Here is a 23,572-nt window from a genome sequence, read left to right on the forward strand (position 1 = left end):
CCAAAATTTAAAACACCCCCGGAGCTCAGAATGGTTCCCTCAGGAACACGTTGCGAAGTTTGTTAAAAAATGGATTAGATTCCCTTTGGAGAGGGAAACTCGCAACATTTTGAGAGCAGAATGCGCTAGACCTTCTGTGGGTGATAAGTCTTGTTACACCCCCAATCTTGATCCTGACCTAATTAGATTCCTTTTCAAGTTGGGGCGTGACCCCAGGAAGGGTATGGAGAAATCCCTTAAGGTTTGCCAGGATCGTCTCCTCAACGTCCTTGGTCCACTCACAAGGATTCTCGACTCTGCAGAGCAGAGCCATATAGAAAGCACTCACCTCGATATCGAATTAATTAGAGGCTGGAGCCAAAGGGCCATTATCCTCTTGGGAAATGCGAACGCAGGCATCAATGCCAGAGGCGTAGAGTGGTCCTCACTCGCATTAACCCTAAGCTCAGTGATCTTGCTGATAAAGAACCTACCAAAAATCAAAAAGGGCTCCTCTTTGGAGAAGATTTAATTAAATCCCTTGGTAAATATGTCTCGACTTTTACTGTCCTCGATAGGGCGCAACAAAACATGCGGAAAGTTTTTAATTCTGGTAATAATCTTTTTGGAAGGGCCGGAAGACGAGGCCAATCTTCCGCCCGTTACTTCCAGAAGCCCAACTTTAGAGCACGTGGAACTGGCAGAGGATACCAGCAATTTCAGCAATACCAACAATATTCAAGCCCGCAATTCTACCCTCAGAGAGGTAGAGGACAGCGTGGCAGAGGATTCAGATCTCGTGGATCAAGCGTCCAGAATAATTCCTCAGGTGAGTGTTCCCCCTCTTCCTTCCCTTTCTTTCCCCTTAAAGGTAGGGGGCAGACTGAAATATTTCTTAAAAAATTGAGAATGCATCACTCAAGACGCTTGGGTACTGAGCACCGTAAAGGGCTTTACAATAGATTTCGATTACGAACCGGTCCAAACTTCTCTCCCGATGAGTATTCCCATGTGCCCGGATCAACAAGCCATCATAGAAGAGGAAATCTCTTCAATGATTCAGAAAGGTGCAATTCTGGAGGTTCCCATGGATCTCATGGGTTTCGTGAGCAACCTTTTTTTAGTCGAAAAAAAGGACAAGGGTTGGAGGCCGGTTATAAATCTCCGTCAAGTAAACAGATTCATTTCTTACAGACATTTCAAAATGGAAGGTATTCACCTTCTGAGAGACCTACTTCTAGAAGGGGACTGGTTAGTCAAACTAGACCTCAAAGACACCTATTTTACCATTCCCATGGCCAAGGTTCACCAACGTTTCCTCCAGTTTCTATGGAAAGGTCGCTTGCACCAGTTTCAGGCTCTGCCCTTTGGTCTCTCTTCCGCATCATGGTGCTTCACCAAGGTCATGAGAGCCGTTGTCTCTCACCTAAGATCAAGAGGTGTTCGTCTCATCATCTACCTGGACGATATTCTCATTATGGCGCAAGAGAAATTACATTTAATTCAAGACCTGAATTTTTCTATGAAACTCATAGAAAGCCTAGGTTTCATCATAAACAAGGAGAAATCTTGCCTGACTCCCTCAAAATCCATAGAATTTTTAGGTTTCACGGTCGACACCTCCCGTTGCCTCCTCCTTCCTTCCAAGAAAATGTCGAAAATAAAAAAGCAAATAAAACATGCTCTAAGCCGTCAGAATCTCTCCCTCAGAGACTTGGCCAGGCTTCTAGGTCTCCTTTCGTCTTTAATTCAGGCAATTTTTCCAGGCCCCCTCAACTATCGGGCTCTTCAGAGGGTCAAAGCGAGAGCTCTGAGATCAGGTCTCTGGTATGGGGATCATATTTCTCTGGACTCAGATTCTCGTTCAGAATTGCTTTGGTGGCTGAACAACCTGGAGGCATGGAATGGGAAAGCCATTTTTGGTTCTTCCCCGGATTTCGTACTGGAGTCGGATGCCAGCCTGCACGGCTGGGGTGCTTGCCGCTTGAATCAAAACACAGGAGGTCTTTGGTCTCAGGAGGAATCTCTCCACCACATAAATTACCTGGAATTGACCGCCGGTCTTTATGCTCTTATGAGCTTCAGAAATTCTCTTCAAGGCAGGTCTGTCCTTTTAAAGATGGACAACATGTCGGCGGTGGCTTATATCAATCGTCTTGGAGGCACGAAGTCTGCAGACCTCTCGGACTTAGCAAAGAAGCTATGGATGTTTTGCCTAGAACACAAGATTGCTCTGAAGGCAGAATACCTTCCAGGTGCTGCGAACTCCTCCGCTGACTGGAACTCAAGGTTCCTTGTGGACTTCAGCGATTGGCAGCTGAATCCTTGTGTCTTCAGGACCCTGAATCAGATTTGGGGTCCCCTGGAGGTGGATCTTTTCGCAAGCAGACTCACCTCCCAACTTCCAGATTATTTCAGATGGATGCCCGACCCGGGTGCTCGGGCATTCAACTCCTTCCTCCAACCTTGGAGCAATATCCGGGGTTATGCCTTTCCTCCTTTTTCAATGATTCAGCGAGTACTTCAAAAGGTGAGACACGACAAGTGTCTCCTCCTTTTAATAACTCCTTTCTGGCCCTCCCAGGCCTGGTTTCCCACTGCTCTGGAACTAACTTGCAGCATTCCCTTCCTGATCCCTTCACTAGAAGATCTCCTCATAGACTCAGACGGTCGCATACACCCTCTTATCCTCAATCGGAGTTTATGCCTTCTTGCCTGGAGGGTGTCAGGAGATCTAACGAAATCTCAGGTCTTTCGGACTCAGCTTCAATCCTCCTCAGGGAGTCTTGGGCGCCAGGCACCCATTACAGATACAATAGAATCTGGAAACATTGGGTATGTTGGTGCCTGGAAAGGAACCTGGATCCCTTGGAGGCCCCTATTGTTGATGTGACTAATTTCCTGGTTGAACAATTTGAGAAAGGTCTTAGTTACAGGTCCATTAACTGTTTTAGATCTGCAATTTCTGCAGGCCATACTCTTATTAATGGTAAGTCCATTGGTAAAAATGTCATTATTTGTAGGGTCATGAAGGCTATTCGTATCAAAAGACCTCCTAGACCCAAATATGATGTTCTTTGGGACGTTGATTTGATTCTTCGTCTCTTTTCTAACTGGCCTTCTAATTCTCTCCTTAACAGGAAGAATCTTTCTTTTAAACTGGCTACTCTTTTATGCCTAGTTTCTTGCAGAAGGTCTTCAGATATCCGTTCTCTTGATATTACTTATCGCTCTTATAATCCTTTTGGCGTTAAGTTTGATATCCATAGCAGGACAAAAACAATGTCTGACTCCATATTTTACCCTCATTTCGACCTTCATCCTAAACTCTGTGTTGTCGAGTGCATGAAGGAGTATGACCTTAGAATGTCTGGACTTCGTCCAGTCGGCGTTAATCAATTGCTTATCTCCGTTGTTAAACCTCATAGGGCTATTAGCTCCCCCTCTATTGCTAGATGGATTAAATCCGTTATGAGCTTAGCTGGAGTTGATTTGACTAAATTTCAAGCTCATTCCCTTAGAGGTGCTATGGCTAGCAAATCACTTTGGTCTGGAGGTAAGTTGGATGACATCTTGAAAACTGCTGACTGGTCCAATGCCGGTACCTTTGCTCGTCATTATTGTAAACCTATCCAACACATGTCTGATGCTGTTTTAGGAAGCTTCCAACATTCATAATGTAGCCTCCGGTCTTGTAATGAAATTGTGATTCTCATATTTACATGACTAGAGAATCTGGATTTCATTAAAGACTCGGAGGCTGACATTATCCCCCCCTCCCTCCACCGGAGGCATTTCAATTTTACATTTTACCTTGTACAATTTATTGTAATGCTTACTGTCTTTAATTAACTTCTTATGACATGCTTGGATTTGTTTCTGTTGGGTTTCTTGGACTAATTCCTTTATCCTTTCAGATATTGCCTGATCCTGAATACGTCTCTCAAGAGAACGTCCTTCCTGGATTTCTTCCTTCTACCTTCTACCTTCAAGTTTCGTGATATCCTGCTTTTATCTCCTTCGTTGCAGAGTTTCTCCTCAAGCCTTTGAACTCTTCTTGAACTTTTTCTACTTTATTTCCTCATTTAAAAGAGGCTGTGTGTTGTTGGCTCATGGCTCTTAGCTGTTGCCTTTGTTCTATTTGGAACTATTATATTGTGATGCGGCTGCTGGGATCTGCATTAAAGATATATGCATAATGTCAGCCTCCGAGTCTTTAATGAAATCCAGATTCTCTAGTCATGTAAATATGAGAATCGCAATTTCCATCATAGAAATGTTATGAGGGGCAAGCAAGGGTGGTGGATTGAGGATTCACACCTTCCCGTACTTTCTCTCCACCAGAGTGTCGGTGCCATGGAAGAGACGCTTGCCGCTCGTGTGTAATTGCTGTCTGCAGAGGTACCTATCTTCCTACCAAAATGCATCCATTAGCCGGTCTGTTTTTTGAGGCATAAAAGACTTTATTTACTATAACAAGAAGCTCTTTAAACTTGCACCGCCAAACATGCTTTCCGTTGCTTTTCACCGGGTCACGGCAGGTCCCATGTGGTACACAAACAATGATGCGTAGTCCAGTTGTAGTAATAGATCCCTCTTTATTGACAGGTAGTAAGGTGGCAGGTTACAGGATAATTAGATACAAGTATAAAACCCCACCAGGAGAGAGCTTCCAGCTCCTCAGCCTGAGATGACCAACTGACTCTCTAGCTAGAGTCAGGCACTTAAACATTCCATGATGTCACAAGACATTCTGATGCAGTGGTAGAGGGGAAAAGATATAGTAAGCATTTACCACACATCCTCTTCCGTTAGTGAACAACAGCAAGTAATAAGTTAAGACGGAGCAGAAGAAACCAGAAGAGAAGACTGAAGACACAAGAGCTAGTCAAAGAGACAAATTTGAAAAGCAGGAAACTCAAGCGTGAAAGCAGAGAGAAAATTAAAAGAGGCATGTAGAAAGAAATGCAAAATTACATAACATGCCCATCCACCCTCCTTAATAAAACAAGGTAGCTATCCCGGTAAACTAAGTAGGGTGTAACAACTGAATGATAAAATGTGTGCAGATGGAAGAAAGCACAATAAAAATGAACAAGCAACCTACACAGAAAAAGGGTATGCCTTGCAATAATGACTAGCGCATGATGTGCACTAACAACCTCCCCTCTAAGGGTACACCTAGAAGGCAACCTTTAAGCTGTGGAACAAAACAACTCCCCAGAAAAGGGTACACCAGAGGAAAATAACACCCTGGAACAAAATACACAGTAGCTACACACTGACAATAGTGGCGCAACTACACTACGAGGTAGCGCTGACAACGCACCCCGACTACTCACATAGAGTGATGCAATGAAGACCAACATATACAACCTCCCCTAACAAAAGGGTACACAATTGAACAATGTAGAAATTGTTCAACGCAACATCACTTAATGGTGGCGCTGACAACGCACACCACCTTCCCCAGAAAAGATACACATAGGATACTAATCCTTGAAATTCCAAACATAGTAGTTACATGCTGACATCCTCCCCTAATGAAGGGTACACCACGTTAAAAGTGAGCAACATAACTTCTCCAGAGGGTTACAACAAGACCCTAGGAAACAAAATGTAGGCACTGACTGGTACTACAACGTCTCCACAACCTCCCCTAACAAAAGGGTACACCATAGGGCACTGACCCTTAGTACATGAATGGGCAATGATTAAATACAATCACCCTAGCTGCTTAAGCAGAGTGAAACACAGGATTCACACACTGTGAGACTAAGACTACAATGTCCCCTATATATTATAGGGTACTCCATAAGGTACAACATCACCCTAGTTACAAAATAAGGCATTGACTAGCCCCACACCCTCCCCTAAATAAGGGTACACCGTAGGTTTAAGATGTCGCCTTAGGAAACCAAACTCCCCACAGAAGGAAATAATATAAAGTACTATACCACCTAGAGAGAGTTCTTTGTAACACTAGGTGTAGGTGAATGCAACCACCACGGTAAAAGACATAAAATGTAAAATACACAATGGGGGAAAAAAATTTAAACACATGAAGAATTTCCCAAAGAAAGAAGGAACAATCCATTATGCTCACCACACACACCCACCCACAACATATACTGAGATACAAATTAGGTGAAGCATAAGCAAATGAAGAAAAAAGTGAGTTTAGCTCCGGTGAGCGATGTCTCACCCGAGATCTCTTCAGCCAGGATTGTCCATGGACTCCAAAGAGTGACTTCACACCAGGAACCAAAGTGGAGAGACGTGCAGGCAACCTCCAAACAAGACAAGAAGACAGCTGCAGGAGTTCATCTAATGTTTAGACATCACAGTTCCCGAGTTCCTGTAAGCAGCTCTCTCGGAAAGTCGCAAGTCTCGAAAATGCAGAAGAGAAGGCTCAAGACGAACCAAAGTCAAAAGCCAAAGTCATAAAAGTGAAAAGTCACGACATACAAACTATCCTCCGTTAAGATGCAATGTGCACTTTCAGCTTGTCCTCTTACACATTCTTTTTGTAGCTGAACACATTTTCTACCATCGACTTGCTGCTGAAACTGTTTTTTTTTTAAAAAAACTGGAACTGCAGGGCAAGTTGCTGTGGACAGAGAGGCAATAAACATGTTTCCAGTCAAGTGACAGCAGCAGACGCACTCATGCGCAAAGTGAAGACCTGCGCACTGAGTTCAATAAAATGGCAGGACGCTGTCACGTCTGGACCGGATGGTTCACAGCAAGAACGTGCAGCCCGAGGTCGCACAGTAGAGGACAGCAGCAGAGAGGCAGACGTCATAAAGAAAAAGATGCCAGAGTCACGAGGCGGGTAAGTTTGTAAGTGCGCCATGGCATGAGACTGGTATGAAATGTAGCGCTCAACTGTCATTTAACAAATCGGATGGGGAATTGCTATGAAAAAAAACAGAATTGTTACCAACTCACCACGAAGAAGCAATCTGGATTACACAGACGTTATCATGGGTTTACACTGAGTAGAAAATTTCGAAATCCAGTACGATCACAGGCAGGGCAAGTTTCACACTGTGGGAGTACACAGATCATAATAATTCCTAAAAGTGCTTGACATGACAGATGGTGGTTGGTTGTTGCAAAAGAGAAAAGACTTCACAAACGATGATTGCTGTTATTGAGAGTGAACTGCCAGCGCCAGGGTACCTCCAAAGCCCACACTGTGTGAAAACACCTTACACCACAGTGGTTATAATCAAAGCGAACTGTCATCGCACACAAGGAAACCAAAAGGCACAACAGGGTGATCAGGTCCGCTGAAGCAGTGATTCTTGTAGCTGGAAACATACAGACTCCAGATGACAGTAAAAAGGCAGTTAGCTCACTCACAACACAGACGCCCAGGGTGCAGGCTGTCCAAGTTGAAAAGGACACTGGTGGGGTTAGCTGGGCGTTACCTTTTAGTTTGTTTAGGTTCCTTCTTAGTTCTTTAGTAGACACTTGTCCTTAGTTGACACACGTAGATTCATCAGCTTTAAAACGTCGCCAAATTGTGGTACACAAACAATGATGCGTAGTCCAGTTGTAGTAATAGATCCCTCTTTATTGACAGGTAGTAAGGTGGCAGGTTACAGGATAATTAGATACAAGTAGAAAACCCCACCAGGAGAGAGCTTCCAGCACCTCAGCCTGAGATGACCAACTGACTCTCTAGCTAGAGTCAGGCACTTAAACATTCCATGATGTCACAAGACATTCTGATGCAGTGGTAGAGGGGAAAAGATATAGTAAGCATTTACCACATCCCACATTGACACATTGTTGCGGAGGAGCCATGTCCGGTCGGCGCGCATGCTGTGGCGGGATGTCGAACTTCCTGCTGCCAGCCGGGCCCCAGGGCACCCAGGAAATCCCCTGCTGCAACACCTACAGTTAAAGGAGGAAGCCGGTGTTCGAGGATCAACCACCTGCACACTTCCTCCTGACCTGGACCTGTGCTGTTGCTGTTCTCCTACCCTACTATCATAGGTAGTTCTCCAACCCCAGCACCGGCACCAACGACATCACTCCGTCACAAGACCTCTGCGACTCCCTCACCTTGTTCTTCCACCGCAAGATCGCCGACATCCACAACAGCTTCGGCGCCCCAAACACGCACCCAACCGTCGAACCAACGCCCCCCACCGCCACCCTTAGCACCTGGACCACGGTGACCACTGAAGACACAGCCCGCACGATGAACACCATCCACTCCGGATCACCGACCGACCCCTGCCCACACCACGTCTTCAACAAGGCCGACTCCACCATCGCACCCCAACTCCGGAACATCATTAACGCCTCCTTCAACACCGCCACCTTCCCGGAGAGCTGGAAGCACGCCGAGATCAGCGCCCTCCTGAAGAAACCTACAGCGGACCCCACTGATCTCAAAAACTTCCGCCCCATCTCGCTCCTCCCTTTTCCTGCTAAAGTCATCGAGAAGATCGTCAACAGACAGCTGACCGCCTACCTCGAGACGAACGGATCCCTCGACCCCTCACAGTCTGGCTTCAGAGCCAACCACAGCACCGAGACCGCCCTCATCGCAGCCACCGACGACATCCGGACCCTGCTCGACAAGGGGGAAACAGTGGCCCTCATCCTCCTGGACCTCTCCGCTGCGTTCGACACGGTCTGCCACCGCACCCTAGTCCAGCGCCTCAGCAACATCGGTATCCAAGAGAAGGCACTGGAGTGGATCATCTCGTTCCTCGTTTCGCTCCGAGGCCACCGAAGTCATCTGCGATACAAAAGGGGATGATGGACGGAGCGTTTGAACAAATCAAACACTCACCCCCAGTCAACTGATCTGGGTTTAATCCATCACCATTCTTTAGTTCACTCAGCCACCCCAGTTCAGACATGGCTATATGCAAATCAGTCTGACCCTGTGCCTTATGGGAACAGTCCAGCCCGAACTGCCAAGCCATGTCTTCCCTGGACCGGAAACAAGCATCCTGGGACCGGTTTCGGATTCATAATCCTCATCAGCCAGGCTATCTTGAATCCAGTGGCCAAGTGAACAAGGGACTCACGTCTGAGTATACCCTGCCACACTTAGGGCGAACAAAGCGATACAAAAGGGGATGATGGACGGAGCGTTTGAACAAATCAAACACTCACCCCCAGTCAACTGATCTGGGTTTAATCCATCACCATTCTTTAGTTCACTCAGCCACCCCAGTTCAGACATGGCTATATGCAAATCAGTCTGACCCTGTGCCTTATGGGAACAGTCCAGCCCGAACTGCCAAGCCTTGTCTTCCCTGGACCGGAAACAAGCATCCTGGGACCGGTTTCGGATTCATAATCCTCATCAGCCAGGCTATCTTGAATCCAGTGGCCAAGTGAACAAGGGACTCACGTCTGAGTATACCCTGCCACACTTAGGGCGAACAAAGCGATACAAAAGGGGATGATGGACGGAGCGTTTGAACAAATCAAACACTCACCCCCAGTCAACTGATCTGGGTTTAATCCATCACCATTCTTTAGTTCACTCAGCCACCCCAGTTCAGACATGGCTATATGCAAATCAGTCTGACCCTGTGCCTTATGGGAACAGTCCAGCCCGAACTGCCAAGCCATGTCTTCCCTGGACCGGAAACAAGCATCCTGGGACCGGTTTCGGATTCATAATCCTCATCAGCCAGGCTATCTTGAATCCAGTGGCCAAGTGAACAAGGGACTCACGTCTGAGTATACCCTGCCACACTTAGGGCGAACAAAGCGATGCAAAAGGGGATGATGGACGGAGCGTTTGAACAAATCAAACACTCACCCCCAGTCAACTGATCTGGGTTTAATCCATCACCATTCTTTAGTTCACTCAGCCACCCTAGTTCAGACATGGCTATATGCAAATCAGTCTGACCCTGTGCCTTATGGGAACAGTCCAGCCCGAACTGCCAAGCCATGTCTTCCCTGGACCGGAAACAAGCATCCTGGGACCGGTTTCGGATTCATAATCCTCATCAGCCAGGCTATCTTGAATCCAGTGGCCAAGTGAACAAGGGACTCACGTCTGAGTATACCCTGCCACACTTAGGGCGAACAAAGCGATACAAAAGGGGATGATGGACGGAGCGTTTGAACAAATCAAACACTCACCCCCAGTCAACTGATCTGGGTTTAATCCATCACCATTCTTTAGTTCACTCAGCCACCCCAGTTCAGACATGGCTATATGCAAATCAGTCTGACCCTGTGCCTTATGGGAACAGTCCAGCCCGAACTGCCAAGCCATGTCTTCCCTGGACCGGAAACAAGCATCCTGGGACCGGTTTCGGATTCATAATCCTCATCAGCCAGGCTATCTTGAATCCAGTGGCCAAGTGCACAAGGGACTCACGTCTGAGTATACCCTGCCACACTTAGGGCGAACAAAGCGATACAAAAGGGGATGATGGACGGAGCGTTTGAACAAATCAAACACTCACCCCCAGTCAACTGATCTGGGTTTAATCCATCACCATTCTTTAGTTCACTCAGCCACCCCAGTTCAGAGTCAAGCTAGCCGGGCTGAAGAGAGGTGTTACCTCGAAACCGGTCCGGTCCTCGGATGCTTGATTCCGTTCTGGGAAGGACATGGCTTTTGTAGTTCGGACTGGACTGTTCCCATGGGGCAACAGGGTCAGAGCTGATTTGCATATCGCCATTGTCTAACCCAGGGTGGTGTGGAGTGCAAAAAAACGATGGATTTGGGCCCAGATCTTTTGACTGGGGGAGTGTGTGACATTGATCCACATTCAGTCCATCACTTGTTGTTTTTGCAATTGCCGCCCTAAGTGCGCTGGGGATGCCCAGACGTGGGTCCCAGGCACTCCACACCACTTGGAGTCAAGCTAGCCGGGCTGAAGAGAGGTGTTACCTCGAAACCGGTCCGGTCCTCGGATGCTTGATTCCGTTCTGGGAAGGACATGGCTTTTGTAGTTCGGACTGGACTGTTCCCATGGGGCAACAGGGTCAGAGCTGATTTGCATATCGCCATTGTCTAACCCAGGGTGGTGTGGAGTGCAAAAAAACGATGGATTTGGGCCCAGATCTTTTGACTGGGGGAGTGTGTGACATTGATCCACATTCAGTCCATCACTTGTTGTTTTTGCAATTGCCGCCCTAAGTGCGCTGGGGATGCCCAGACGTGGGTCCCAGGCACTCCACACCACTTGGAGTCAAGCTAGCCGGGCTGAAGAGAGGTGTTACCTCGAAACCGGTCCGGTCCTCGGATGCTTGATTCCGTTCTGGGAAGGACATGGCTTTTGTAGTTCGGACTGGACTGTTCCCATGGGGCAACAGGGTCAGAGCTGATTTGCATATCGCCATTGTCTAACCCAGGGTGGTGTGGAGTGCAAAAAAACGATGGATTTGGGCCCAGATCTTTTGACTGGGGGAGTGTGTGACATTGATCCACATTCAGTCCATCACTTGTTGTTTTTGCAATTGCCGCCCTAAGTGCGCTGGGGATGCCCAGACGTGGGTCCCAGGCACTCCACACCACTTGGAGTCAAGCTAGCCGGGCTGAAGAGAGGTGTTACCTCGAAACCGGTCCGGTCCTCGGATGCTTGATTCCGTTCTGGGAAGGACATGGCTTTTGTAGTTCGGACTGGACTGTTCCCATGGGGCAACAGGGTCAGAGCTGATTTGCATATCGCCATTGTCTAACCCAGGGTGGTGTGGAGTGCAAAAAAACGATGGATTTGGGCCCAGATCTTTTGACTGGGGGAGTGTGTGACATTGATCCACATTCAGTCCATCACTTGTTGTTTTTGCAATTGCCGCCCTAAGTGCGCTGGGGATGCCCAGACGTGGGTCCCAGGCACTCCACACCACTTGGAGTCAAGCTAGCCGGGCTGAAGAGAGGTGTTACCTCGAAACCGGTCCGGTCCTCGGATGCTTGATTCCGTTCTGGGAAGGACATGGCTTTTGTAGTTCGGACTGGACTGTTCCCATGGGGCAACAGGGTCAGAGCTGATTTGCATATCGCCATTGTCTAACCCAGGGTGGTGTGGAGTGCAAAAAAACGATGGATTTGGGCCCAGATCTTTTGACTGGGGGAGTGTGTGACATTGATCCACATTCAGTCCATCACTTGTTGTTTTTGCAATTGCCGCCCTAAGTGCGCTGGGGATGCCCAGACGTGGGTCCCAGGCACTCCACACCACTTGGAGTCAAGCTAGCCGGGCTGAAGAGAGGTGTTACCTCGAAACCGGTCCGGTCCTCGGATGCTTGATTCCGTTCTGGGAAGGACATGGCTTTTGTAGTTCGGACTGGACTGTTCCCATGGGGCAACAGGGTCAGAGCTGATTTGCATATCGCCATTGTCTAACCCAGGGTGGTGTGGAGTGCAAAAAAACGATGGATTTGGGCCCAGATCTTTTGACTGGGGGAGTGTGCGACATTGATCCACATTCAGTCCATCACTTGTTGTTTTTGCAGTCATCTGCGGCGTCCCGCAAGGATCTTCACTCAGCCCCACCCTCTTCAACATCTACATGAAACCTCTCGCAGCCATCGCACGCCAGCACAACCTCAACATCATCTCTTACGCCGACGACACCCAGCTGATCCTCTCCCTCACCAGAGACCCCGACACCGCCAGAACCTGCCTACACGAAGGGATGAAAGACGTCGCCGAGTGGATGAAGGAAAGCCGCCTGAAACTGAACTCGGACAAGACGGAAGTCCTCATCCTGGGATCTTCGCCCTCCGCCTGGGACGACTCCTGGTGGCCCCCAGCCCTGGGCACCGCACCCAAGCCAACCGACCACGCACGCAACCTGGGCTTCATCCTGGACCCCTCCCTCTCGATGACCAGACAAGTCAACGCCGTCTCCTCATCGTGCTTCAACACCCTGCGTATGCTTCGCAAGATCTTCCGCTGGATCCCGACCGAGACCAGGAAGACTGTCACCCAGGCACTCGTCACCAGCCGACTGGACTACGGAAACGCCCTCTACGCCGGAACCACAGCCAAGCTACAGAAAAGACTCCAGCGCATCCAGAACGCCTCCGCCCGACTCATCCTGGATGTCCCCCGACGCAGCCACATCTCCAGCCACCTGAGGAACCTGCACTGGCTCCCCATCGACAAGAGGATCACGTTCCGGCTCCTCACCCACGCACACAAGTCTCTCCACGACCTGGGCCCCAAGTACCTCAACGACCGCCTGACCTTCTACACGCCCACCCGCCAGCTACGGTCCACCAGCCTCGCCCTCGCAGCCGTACCACGCATCCGAAGAGCCACCGCTGGAGGAAGATCCTTCTCTTACCAGGCTGCCAAGACTTGGAACTCCCTCCCCATCCACCTTCGGCTGACCCAGGACCATCTCGCCTTCAGGAAACAACTCAAGACCTGGCTGTTCGAGCAGTAGCATACCCCTCCCCCCAAGCGCCTTGAGACCCTCCCGGGTGAGTAGTGCGCTATACAAATGGCATGATTGATTGATAGGTAGAAATGAACAGCCAAAAAGAACTTGGTACATTTCTATAAATGTAGTAATTGTGAGGCATGCACTCATAGCAATTTTGTGAAATAATATGAAGTACCACACACTGAGTTAATTAAAAAATTGATCACTTGACACAAATAAGCAATTTGACCAATGATAAACATTTCCCAGTGGCTAGACACTTTCATGAAATGTACAGAAGCAGAAGTGGTCTGCTGAGATATTTTTCTATTGACACAGTGCTACCGTACAAACAAGGTGCTCATATAGAACTCCAGTTGAGATGCATAGAGTCACCATTTACAACTGGGTTAGAAACTAAGGTTAGAACTTGTTTAAAACATCGAAGAGGAAAGGAAAGAACATTCTTAATGAATGATATATAGATTGCTGGATTTCGATGTTTAACTGGAATGAAATTTCATGTTTCTAACCATCGTAGACAACATATTTTATTTGATGTGTATTGTTTACAGACATTCTTCAAAAAGATCATTCATGTTAAAAAAGGTATAAACAAGTTGGGGGCGATTCACAAAGAATATCAGTTCATACTTAGTACAATGGATTTTTAGATTTAATTTACAATCAGACTATGTACTATGTACAGATTTGCCTTGAACTAACTAATATGTACAAGAACCTACTTCCTGAAAAAAGAAATTGTGCACAGTTTTCATTCATTCCATTTAATCAAGATTGTTTTGCCCACTTGGGCTTTATGAAGCGTCTGAAATAGCTGAGGTTCAACAGGAACAGAGAAAAAGGTAGATTTATTTGGAAAATTAACTATTACGCAACGTATCCCACAGTTATTTAGTAGTGATTTCTTTTGTTCAACATAAGAGGTAGTTGCATTATGTTAAAAACTGTCCATAGAGATGGGACTGTTGTCATTTCCTGCCATTATGACTTATATGCAATACGTTTGTAATAATATATGATAGATCAAATGGATAGTTCCTCTCAAATCAAATGTGAGATGATATGCCCATTTCGGCCTGATTAGTAAGCAAGTGCACTCTCTGCGAAATAGCAAAGAGGGGGAATAGAATTAATATTTTAGAATTGTAATAATGAATGTTGCAGTATTGAAATACATATGTACAAGCAACTCAAAATAATAACCCAGATACTCGTAATGGTAGAATTAGCACACTACCAAGGATCAAAATCATACTGTCAAACTTGCCTTCAACACGAGAAACAAAAAGCATGTTTTTCTTATAGGAATATGCATCATCATTTTAAAGATATGGTGCAATTATAGATAAAGTCACTGTAGTATCCAAGTGGCTGTGATAAATTGATGCAGCTAAGAAATTAGATCAAGTAATAGAACAGTACCTATGACTGACAATGAAGTTTATGTGATTTACAAATAAAATATTTGAACTATTCAAGTACTGTACCGAAACCCTTCAGTGGGACTTGTGGTATGCATTTCAACTACAGACACATTATTAATTCAGTGGGAAAAATCATTGGGCTGCCCACCGCACCCATTGTTGTGTGTGTTGCGTATGGAGCCTATGACGATAAACTTTGAAAAAAATCCAAAAATGAAAATTGAAAGGTCAATTTTTAATGTATAGAACCCAGAAATGTCAACAAATGTGTATGAGCTGAGGATGTTGTATTGACCCTGATCAAGAATGTGGAGCAATATATAAATGCTTCACCTTTTCTTGTGTGTCATGTAGAAATTTTTTGTGCACCCCGAGATTTATGCTAGATCACACTCTGTAGTACTGACTCGTGAGGGTGAGGTGGGGGTTGTTTAAATGTTATAGTTATGGGACTGCCAAGACTTATAACTACGAATGTACCAGGGAGTATTTTTGGATCCAAGCTGTCCAAGAATGCTATAATGACTGTGTTGATCGATGTGGATGTGTTACTAATTTACTTTCCAATGCTAAACTTGTTTAGGGCTCGAAATTCACTCAAAAGTAGAGCAAAAACAGCGCATAGCACTGCTTTGCATTACTTAGCACCAAGGGGGAGTATAAAGGGTGGTGCATGGGCGTTCCCTTGCAACCACCCAAGGTTTTGGATGCTAAGGCCTATTTACTTAAAAAAAAATAGACAAGGTTTAGCATCAGCAAATAGCGCCCATTTCAGATGGGCGCCCTGTGCAGCACACATACAAAGTGGGGGAACATTTTAAAGTTAGTCTAAGTATAGTATGTTGTTCTGGAAGGGTATCCTTCCAGTAGAAAAACAATGCTAGGCTCAGGCAGACACCCTTGCACTATGGTGCAAAAGTGTATGCGTGGTGCCCGCAGCACATTTCTACAACAGCGCTACGGAGAGGGCCATATTTCTGTAAATATGTCGCCCTCCTCCTGCTCTCTCCTCATGCAGCGCAACATTTGCAGCTGCTGCACTGCAGTGTGTGACAATCTGGAAAATCTGGCCCATATCTCGTTTTTTGCCTGCTGGAAGGTAAATGTAAAGTTACTTTATCTGCCCAGCAGCAATCTTATTAGTAAATAACATCTGGTATTTAACTAGCAAGTTGTGTTTGTAACTTTTATCTATTTAGCGCTTTCTACACAAAAAATATTTTGATATTTGCATAAATACATGGCAATTAGTGCATAATATCTGGAATTTACCTAGCGACAGGCTAAAATACGGGTTCATGTCACTATTTACACAGCAGTACGTAAATAACGCCACTAAAATCGTTCAAAGCAGCAACAAATTGATGTTCAATCTCTCAGAGCAGAAACATTCCATGACGTTGCAGCTACCAATAAATTGAACTTCTTATGGGAATTAATTAATGCGCCCGGAACCACTCGAAAAAGCATTTTTGCGTCAACGAGTAGACTCTCGTAGTGGCGCATAAAATGTTCACTCTTTCTGTACCTCTTATCTTATCAAACTGCTTTAACTTCCTCCGTGTATCTTTTTGGAGCATACTTTCATCAGAAGATGTAGCCATTATATCAGCTGTCCACGAACTTCCTTGTCATAGAAAAAGAAGGAGGACTTGGCACCAATGTCTTGTTACTGCTGCTGGTGCTTACTTTCTTCGTAAAACAAGGTCGCCATCTTAGAATGAAATCTGTTGTGAAGAAAGAAAATCATATACGCTTCAACGCGTTTCAAAGGTAAACAAAAATGTGTTAGTTTTAAACTAATTACACGTTTTATACACGGTACCTGAAAACCTAAACTACAACCCAGAAAAGTATAAAGATAGATTTGCAATTTCTGTAATGAAGTCCTGATACGTATTGTTTTCGTAAATGTACTATTTTAAAATGGCCATCGTGTTATTTCCTTTTTTTTAATACCCTGGACTCAGAGATTGCTTACAACCAAGTCCAGACAACTGCAATTATGTTGTACTCCTTCGCTCACATCGCTACGTAATTGAACGGACTCTTTACATTACCAAATGGAGTGACTTCCTTACGGTTACTGCAAAACATACTGTATTTTTTGCTAAAATCACTAAATGTGCACGACATACTATAAAGTCACCTATTCTGAGGGCTAACCTTATTTCAGTTTCACGTGACATTATGTGGTGCCTTGTTGGGTTTCCACAGCAACCAATGCAAACACCTACCAAGTGTGCACAATGGTAGTAGGCATAAGCAGAGCTAATGCGGACGAGGCAGGTGAGGATACTGATTTCTCTGTTTCAATGAACAAATGGTAACCAAACATTTTTGTGTTGGTTTGTTTACAGCAACAGTCGATTTCTAGTTCGATTATGCGAGATTAAAACCAAATGTTCTCAGAAATGTCATGTATGTATTTTAAGTCATGATATCAAGTTCTTCTAATGTTACCATACCTAAACTATACTCCTTTCCATCTCATGCAATTGGCGCAGCTGTTCACAGGGGTGGGTGGGGTATGGGCGGGATACTTTTTCTGATAGAACTCGACATCGTACTCCTCATACTCCATTTCAGTTGTTTGCAAAAAGGTTTTCTGTCTATATAAAAACACATTTCTCAAAAATTCTTAGCCCGCTTGATACCTTTTTAAGTATATAGGGGCAGATTTATGTTAACTGGCGCATCCCCAGGGATGCGCCAGTTAATGTGCACCACAGTGCGCCACAGCTCCGCCACCCATGGTGCGCCGCATTTACAATGCGGCGCACCATGGGGCAAAAACGGCACAGATGCGTGACGCATCTGTGCCGTAAAGGCAACGCATTGCTGGAGTTGCGTCGCAAGCGCGACGCAGCTCCAGCAAGGCTCGGGGGTGCCCTATCTGACCAATGCTGCATCAAGACCTACGCCTGCTTCAAGCAGGCGCAGGCTTTTGACGCAGCATTGGCCTGAAAGTGACTGAGTGAAATCTTATAGATTTCACTCAGCCACTTTTGCGAGTCGCACCTGCCCCGGAACGCCCACCCTGCGCCGGAACGCCCACAAGCGGCGCAGGGCTTTACAACGTGACGCATCTGCCTAGATGCGTCACGTTGTAAATCGTTCGTAGGGATGCGCCACGTTTACGCCGCCTTGCGTGACGCAACAGCGGCGTAAACGTGGCGCAAGGCCTTCATAAATCTGCCCCATAGATTTTTGCAATGTTTGAAATAGGGACTGTCGCAGCGCTCGTGAAAATAACCACACCGAGGCACAGGTAAGGTAAATGCGTGCTTCTTTATTCCCTGCTAGTCTCATACTAGTTTACAGACTATAACTTCCTGTCCATTCCTTGTTCCGGTTCCTGTTTCCTCTCCGCCTGTCCTGTCCATCGGCAGCGTCAGGCGGGACGACATGACAGGGACTGTTCTCGACTTTTGTCCTTTTCTGGTCAAAATATTTATTTGGAGAACCATGGTCTATTTTAACTCACATAGAGCCACTTGTGCGTAATGTATTTTTTCAGAGCTCCAAGTTGCATGCATGAGTATCTCATCCAGTCCAGGTTTTTTTCTTTACAGTCGGAGAATTGTTGTCCTGATTAGGCTATTAGAAAACGAAGACTAAAAATCCCAGGATGCACAGAAATACGATGTACGGATGAGCTTCTCAGGGATGGTTCAGTGAACTAGAGACAGAGAACTAGTGTTAGCCAATCAATCACGCATTTCATTTTTAAAGCGCGCTACATACCCGTGAGGGTCTCAAGGCGCTGGGGATGGGTGGGAGGAAGGTGGGGCTGCTACTGATCGAAAAGCCAGGTCTTGAGAAGTCTTCCGAAGGCCAGCAGGTCCTGGGTCTGTCGTAGGCTGGTAGGGAGAGTGTTCCAGGTCTTGGCGGCAAGGTAGGAGAAGGGTCTGCCGCCGGCGGTTGTTTTCCAGATGCGTGGAACTGTGGCGAGGGAGAGGTTGGTGGAGCGGAGGCTGCGGGTGGGAGTGTAGAAGCTGAGTCGGTCGTTGAGGTATGGTGGGCCAGCGTTGTGTAGGGCTTTGTGCGCGTGGATGAGGAGTTTGAAGGTGATCCTGTTGTTGACGGGGAGCCAATGCAGGCCGCTCAGGTGTGATGTGATGTGGTCGCGTCGGGGGACGTCGAGGATCAGTGGTGCTGAGGCGTTCTGGATGCGTTGCAGCCGTCTCAGGAGCTTGGTTGTTGTTCCTGCATAGAGGGTGTTCCCGTAGTCCAGCCTGCTGGTGACGAGGGCCTGGGTGACGTTTTTTCTCGTGTCAGAGTGGATCCATTTGAAGATCCTGCGGAGCATTTGGAGGGTGTTGAAGCAGGAGGTGGAGACGGCGTTGACCTGCTTGGTCATATAGAGGGTGGAGTCGAGGATAACCCCCAGGTTGCGTGCATGGTCGGTGTGTTTTGGGGCTGTTCCTAGGGATGTTGGCCACCAGGAGTCGTCCCAGGCTGAGGGGGTGGGGCCGAGGATGAGGACCTCCGTCTTGTCAGAATTCAGCTTCAGTCTGCTGTCCTTCATCCATTCGGCGATGGCCTTCATTCCTCAGTGGAGGTTGGCTTTGGCGGTGTGGGAGTCTTCAGTGAGGGATATGATCAGCTGGGTGTCGTTGGCGTAGGAGATGATGTTGAGGCTATGTTGTCGTGCGACGTGGGCGAGTGGTGCCATGTAGATATTGAACAGTGTCGGGCTGAGGGAAGATCCCAGTGGGACGCCGCAGATGATCTCGGTGGTCTTGGAGCGGAAGGGTGGGAGGCGGACACTCTGGGTTCTGCTGGAGAGGAAGGATGTGGTCCAGGCCAGGGCCGTCTCTTGGATTCCGGCATCATGACAGCGTGCTGTTAGGGTGCGGTGGCAGACCGTGTCGAAGGCTGCTGATAGGTCCAGAAGGATGAGGGCGGATGTTTCTCCTTTGTCCATGAGGATCCTGATGTCGTCGGTGGCGGCGATGAGGGCGGTCTCGGTGCTGTGGTTGCTGCGGAAGCCGGACTGGGATGGGTCCAGGATGTTGTTGTCTTCGAGGTAGCGGGTAAGCTGTCTGTTGACGATCTTCTTCGTGACTTTTGCCGGGAAAGGGAGCAGGGAGATGGGCCGGAAGTTCTTAAGGTTGTTGGGGTCCGCCTTGGGTTTCTTCAGTAGGGCGTTGATCTCGGCGTGCTTCCAACTCTCTGGGAAGGTTGCTGTCTCGAAGGAGATGTTGATTGTTTTCCGGAGATGGGGTACGATGGCTGTGCTAGCTTTGTTGAAAACGTGGTGAGGGCATGGGTCAGATGGGGATCCGGAGTGGATGGAGCTCATGGTCTTGATGGTGTCTTCGTTGCTGACGTTGGACCAGGCGGTCAGGCGACTGGTATGGATGGTGGTCGCAGGGGTGGTGGTCTCGGCGGTGGGTGTGGGGGTGGGGGTGTCGAAGCTGTCGTGGATGTCGATGATCTTGCGGTGAAAGAAGGTGGCCAGTGAGTTGCACAGGTCTTGTGATGGTGTTGGAGCTGGGGTTGGAGAGTTCTTTCACGATGTTGAAGAGCTCTTTGCTGTTGTGTGCGTTGCTGTCTAGGCAGTCCTTGAAGGCGGTCCTCTTGGCGGTCCTGATGAGTTGGTGGTGTCTGCAGGTGGCGTTCTTGTGGTCTGTGTAGCTGTCTCGTGTTCGGTCGCGGAGCCAGCTCTTCTCTAGCTTCCGACAGGTGCGCTTGGAGGTCCGGAGGTCTTCGGTGAACCTTGCGGCTTTCTTGTTGGTGTGATTGGTGTGATTGGTGGAAGGTAGATTTTTCTAAAACGATGTGTTATCCGGGCTTTCAGCCAACACTCTTCATCCATTGACCTGTTAATGTGTGATTCACAATTTTCTTCCAACCAATAGAGTGTACAGAAATTTCATGATTACTCACGGTAATATTAATTATTCTTAGTCCTACTCCTCCTCGTCACAGTCATTACACCTTGAGTTGAGACTCCACCTCCAGATCAAAAAAACAAAGGAGAATTCTTGGTAACTGCTACCCACCCTTCTGAATACTATATATTGGTAGCTTGACCCAGAATCCTCCTGACATTTCTAAGCCTAATCAAAGGCAATGCAGGTGCTAGGGATTGTAATGACTGTGACAATGACAAGTAGGACTAAGTGTAATGGAAGATTACCAGTAAGCAATCAAGACATTACCTTTACATCCCTGATCCTCGTCCTAGTCATTGCACCTTGAGGTATACCAAATCATATGCCTTTGATCCAAAATATAACACAAGAATGCATGGCCATGACATTAAATGCATACTCTTGTGAAAAATTAGAAACACTTTATTCCAAAACTGACTTGAGATCCCCTGCACGAAAATTTAAACCATAGTCAAGTATATTGTTGAGTTTGTAATGTATGTAATGGATCTCCTACCGCGCCAACACCCTGGCACCCCCCCCAAGAAAAGCCCAGGCAAACAACACTCCATGAAGGCAAGCTGGTTCTCTCTCGCCCTACAACGAGTCCAGATGCACCTGCAGATGTTTCGAGAAGAGATGGAGGAACAACACAACTCCGGAAACTCACGCAACCTTTCAAACCATAGTTAACGCACACCACCTCCTCCTGAAAGCCAATAAGAAAATGGCCCTCCAAGACAGAAACAACACCAACGCACACAACAGCAAAGAACTCTTCACCATTGTCAAGGAGTTCGCCAGGCCCAACAGCGAGACAACAGACTCCCCCCCCCTCTCAAGACCTCTGCAACAAACTCTGCACCTTCTTCCACCAGAAGATCTGGAAAATCTACAACCGCTTCGACACCCTGGACCCGGCCACCAGGCACGCCACCATCGCACACACTAAGCCGCACCCCAACAGATCCTGTTCTGCTGGACCCTGCTCACAACAGAGGACACGCTCAAGGCCTTGAAGATCATCCACTCAGGAGCCCCATCGGATCTTCCCTGCACCACATCTTCCACAGAGCAGCCGCCGCCATTGCTTCCCAGCTTTGCCGCACCATCAACTGCTCCATCGAAACCGCCACATTCTCCGATGACTGGAAACACGCAGAGATCAACCCCTGCTGAAGAAGTTATCCTCAGACCGGACAGACCTCAAGAACTTCAAACTTATCTCCCTCCTCTCCTTCCCAGCCAAGGTCATAGAGAAGGCCATCAACTCCCAACTCTCCAAGTTCATCGAAGTGAACCACGTCCTGTACACCTTCCAATCTGGCTTCCGAAGTAACCATAGCACAGAGACTGCACTTCTCGCCGCCACCGACGACATCCAATCCCTCCTCATCCGGGGCGAGACCGCTTCCCTCATCTTACTAGAACTCTTGGCCACCTTCGAATCCGTCTCCCATTGCACTCTTATCACAAGACTCCACAATGCCAGCATCTGCAACAAGGCTTTGGACTGGATTCACACCTTCCTCACCGGCTGGACCCAGTGGGTCAGACTACCACTGTTCCTCTCAGAACCCACGAAAATCAGCCTTGAGTATCCAAGGGTTCCTCCGTGAGCCCCACCCTCTTCAATGTCTACACGGCCCCCTTCACAGCCATCGTCAGAAGCCACAGACTTAACATAGTCTCCTACGCTGACAACACCCAGCTGATCCTCTCCCTCACCAATGAACCCATAACTGCTAGAACAAACTTCCCCAGTGGAATGAAGGCCGTTGCTACCTGGATGAAAGACAGCTTAATCAAGTTCAATTCAGACAAGACCAAAGTACTCATCCTGGGACCCACCCCAACAGCCTGGGACGACTCATTTTGGCCAGCTGCCCTGGGATCTCCCCCACTGCAACAGACCACCTACACAACCTCCACATCATACTGGACTCATCACTCACTATGAACCGGCGAATCAACACAGTTTCTTCAGCTTTCTTCCACACACTCTGCCTGCTTCGAAAGACATTCAGACAGAACTCCACAGCATCCAGAAAGATGGTCACCCACGTACTCATCACCAGCAGACTCGACTATGGCAACGCACTCTATGCTGATGTCACCCAGAAACAGCTCAAGAAACTACAGAACATCCAAAATTCCGGAGCCAGACTGGTCCTCGACATGCCTCACCACAGCCACCTCAGAGAACTCCACGGGCTCCCAGTCAACAAGAGAGTCACTTTCAACGTCCTCACTCACTCCTACAAAGTTCTACACAACGGAGGACCAGCATAACTGAACCACTGCCTCACATTCCACGTACCCGCCAGACAACTCCGATCCTCTCAATTCGCTATCACCGCCGTCCCCAGGATCCACAAGACCAGAACCGAAGGAAGGTCGTTCTCTTACCTCGCCGCCAAGAACTTGAACAGCATGCCCTTCACCTCAGGCAATCCGTATCACTGACCCAATTCAGGAAGGACCTTAAGACTTGGCTCTTTGAATGATACTCAACCCAGTCCGACCAACAGCTAGCGTCCCCCAGGGCCTTGAGACTCTTATGGGTGAGGAGCCGTACTTTACAAGTGCCTGATTGACTGATTGACAAAAGGAGAATCCAAGGACCATGTGGTGGCCGTACAAATCTCTTGAATAGAAACTCCTGGAACTCAGCCTAGGAAGAAACATTGCTTCGAGTAGATCTTCCCTGAACCGATCTACCGTCAGAGGACCCTTGAATTGACTGTAAAATAGTGGCCGTCAGCCATCCACTCAAAGTTGTTTTTGTCACTTTTCTTTCTCGATCTACTTGCCTGAAAGTCGCAAACAAGTGGCTTGACATCCAGAAAGGTTGTGACATGTTTAAATAAATGGAGAGAGTTCACTTAAC

The 23,572-nt window shown here is 47.5% G+C and overlaps 2 protein-coding genes across 3 annotated transcripts in view; one reads left to right on the top strand and one right to left on the bottom strand.

Annotated features, from left to right (window-relative positions):
* The window catches only part of FPGT (fucose-1-phosphate guanylyltransferase), a 127,708-nt gene extending 111,259 nt beyond the window's left edge, over positions 1 to 16,449 (bottom strand). For both annotated transcript variants that reach the window (XM_078668689.1, XM_078668682.1), the window contains exon 1: positions 16,329 to 16,449. In XM_078668689.1, the coding sequence (XP_078524815.1) occupies positions 16,329 to 16,404 (76 nt within the window). In that variant the 5' untranslated portion in view covers positions 16,405 to 16,449. The remainder of the gene's footprint in view (positions 1 to 16,328) is intronic.
* Positions 16,450 to 16,933: 484 nt separating this feature from the next.
* Positions 16,934 to 23,572, top strand: part of LRRIQ3 (leucine rich repeats and IQ motif containing 3) — a 418,548-nt gene continuing 411,909 nt past the window's right edge. Inside the window, exon 1 of the mRNA XM_078673417.1 lies at positions 16,934 to 17,089. The gene's annotated coding sequence lies outside the window, so the exon portion shown is untranslated. The remainder of the gene's footprint in view (positions 17,090 to 23,572) is intronic.

Source organism: Lissotriton helveticus, chromosome 1_2 (genome assembly GCF_964261635.1).
Source record: "Lissotriton helveticus chromosome 1_2, aLisHel1.1, whole genome shotgun sequence".
NCBI lineage: Eukaryota > Metazoa > Chordata > Amphibia > Caudata > Salamandridae > Lissotriton > Lissotriton helveticus.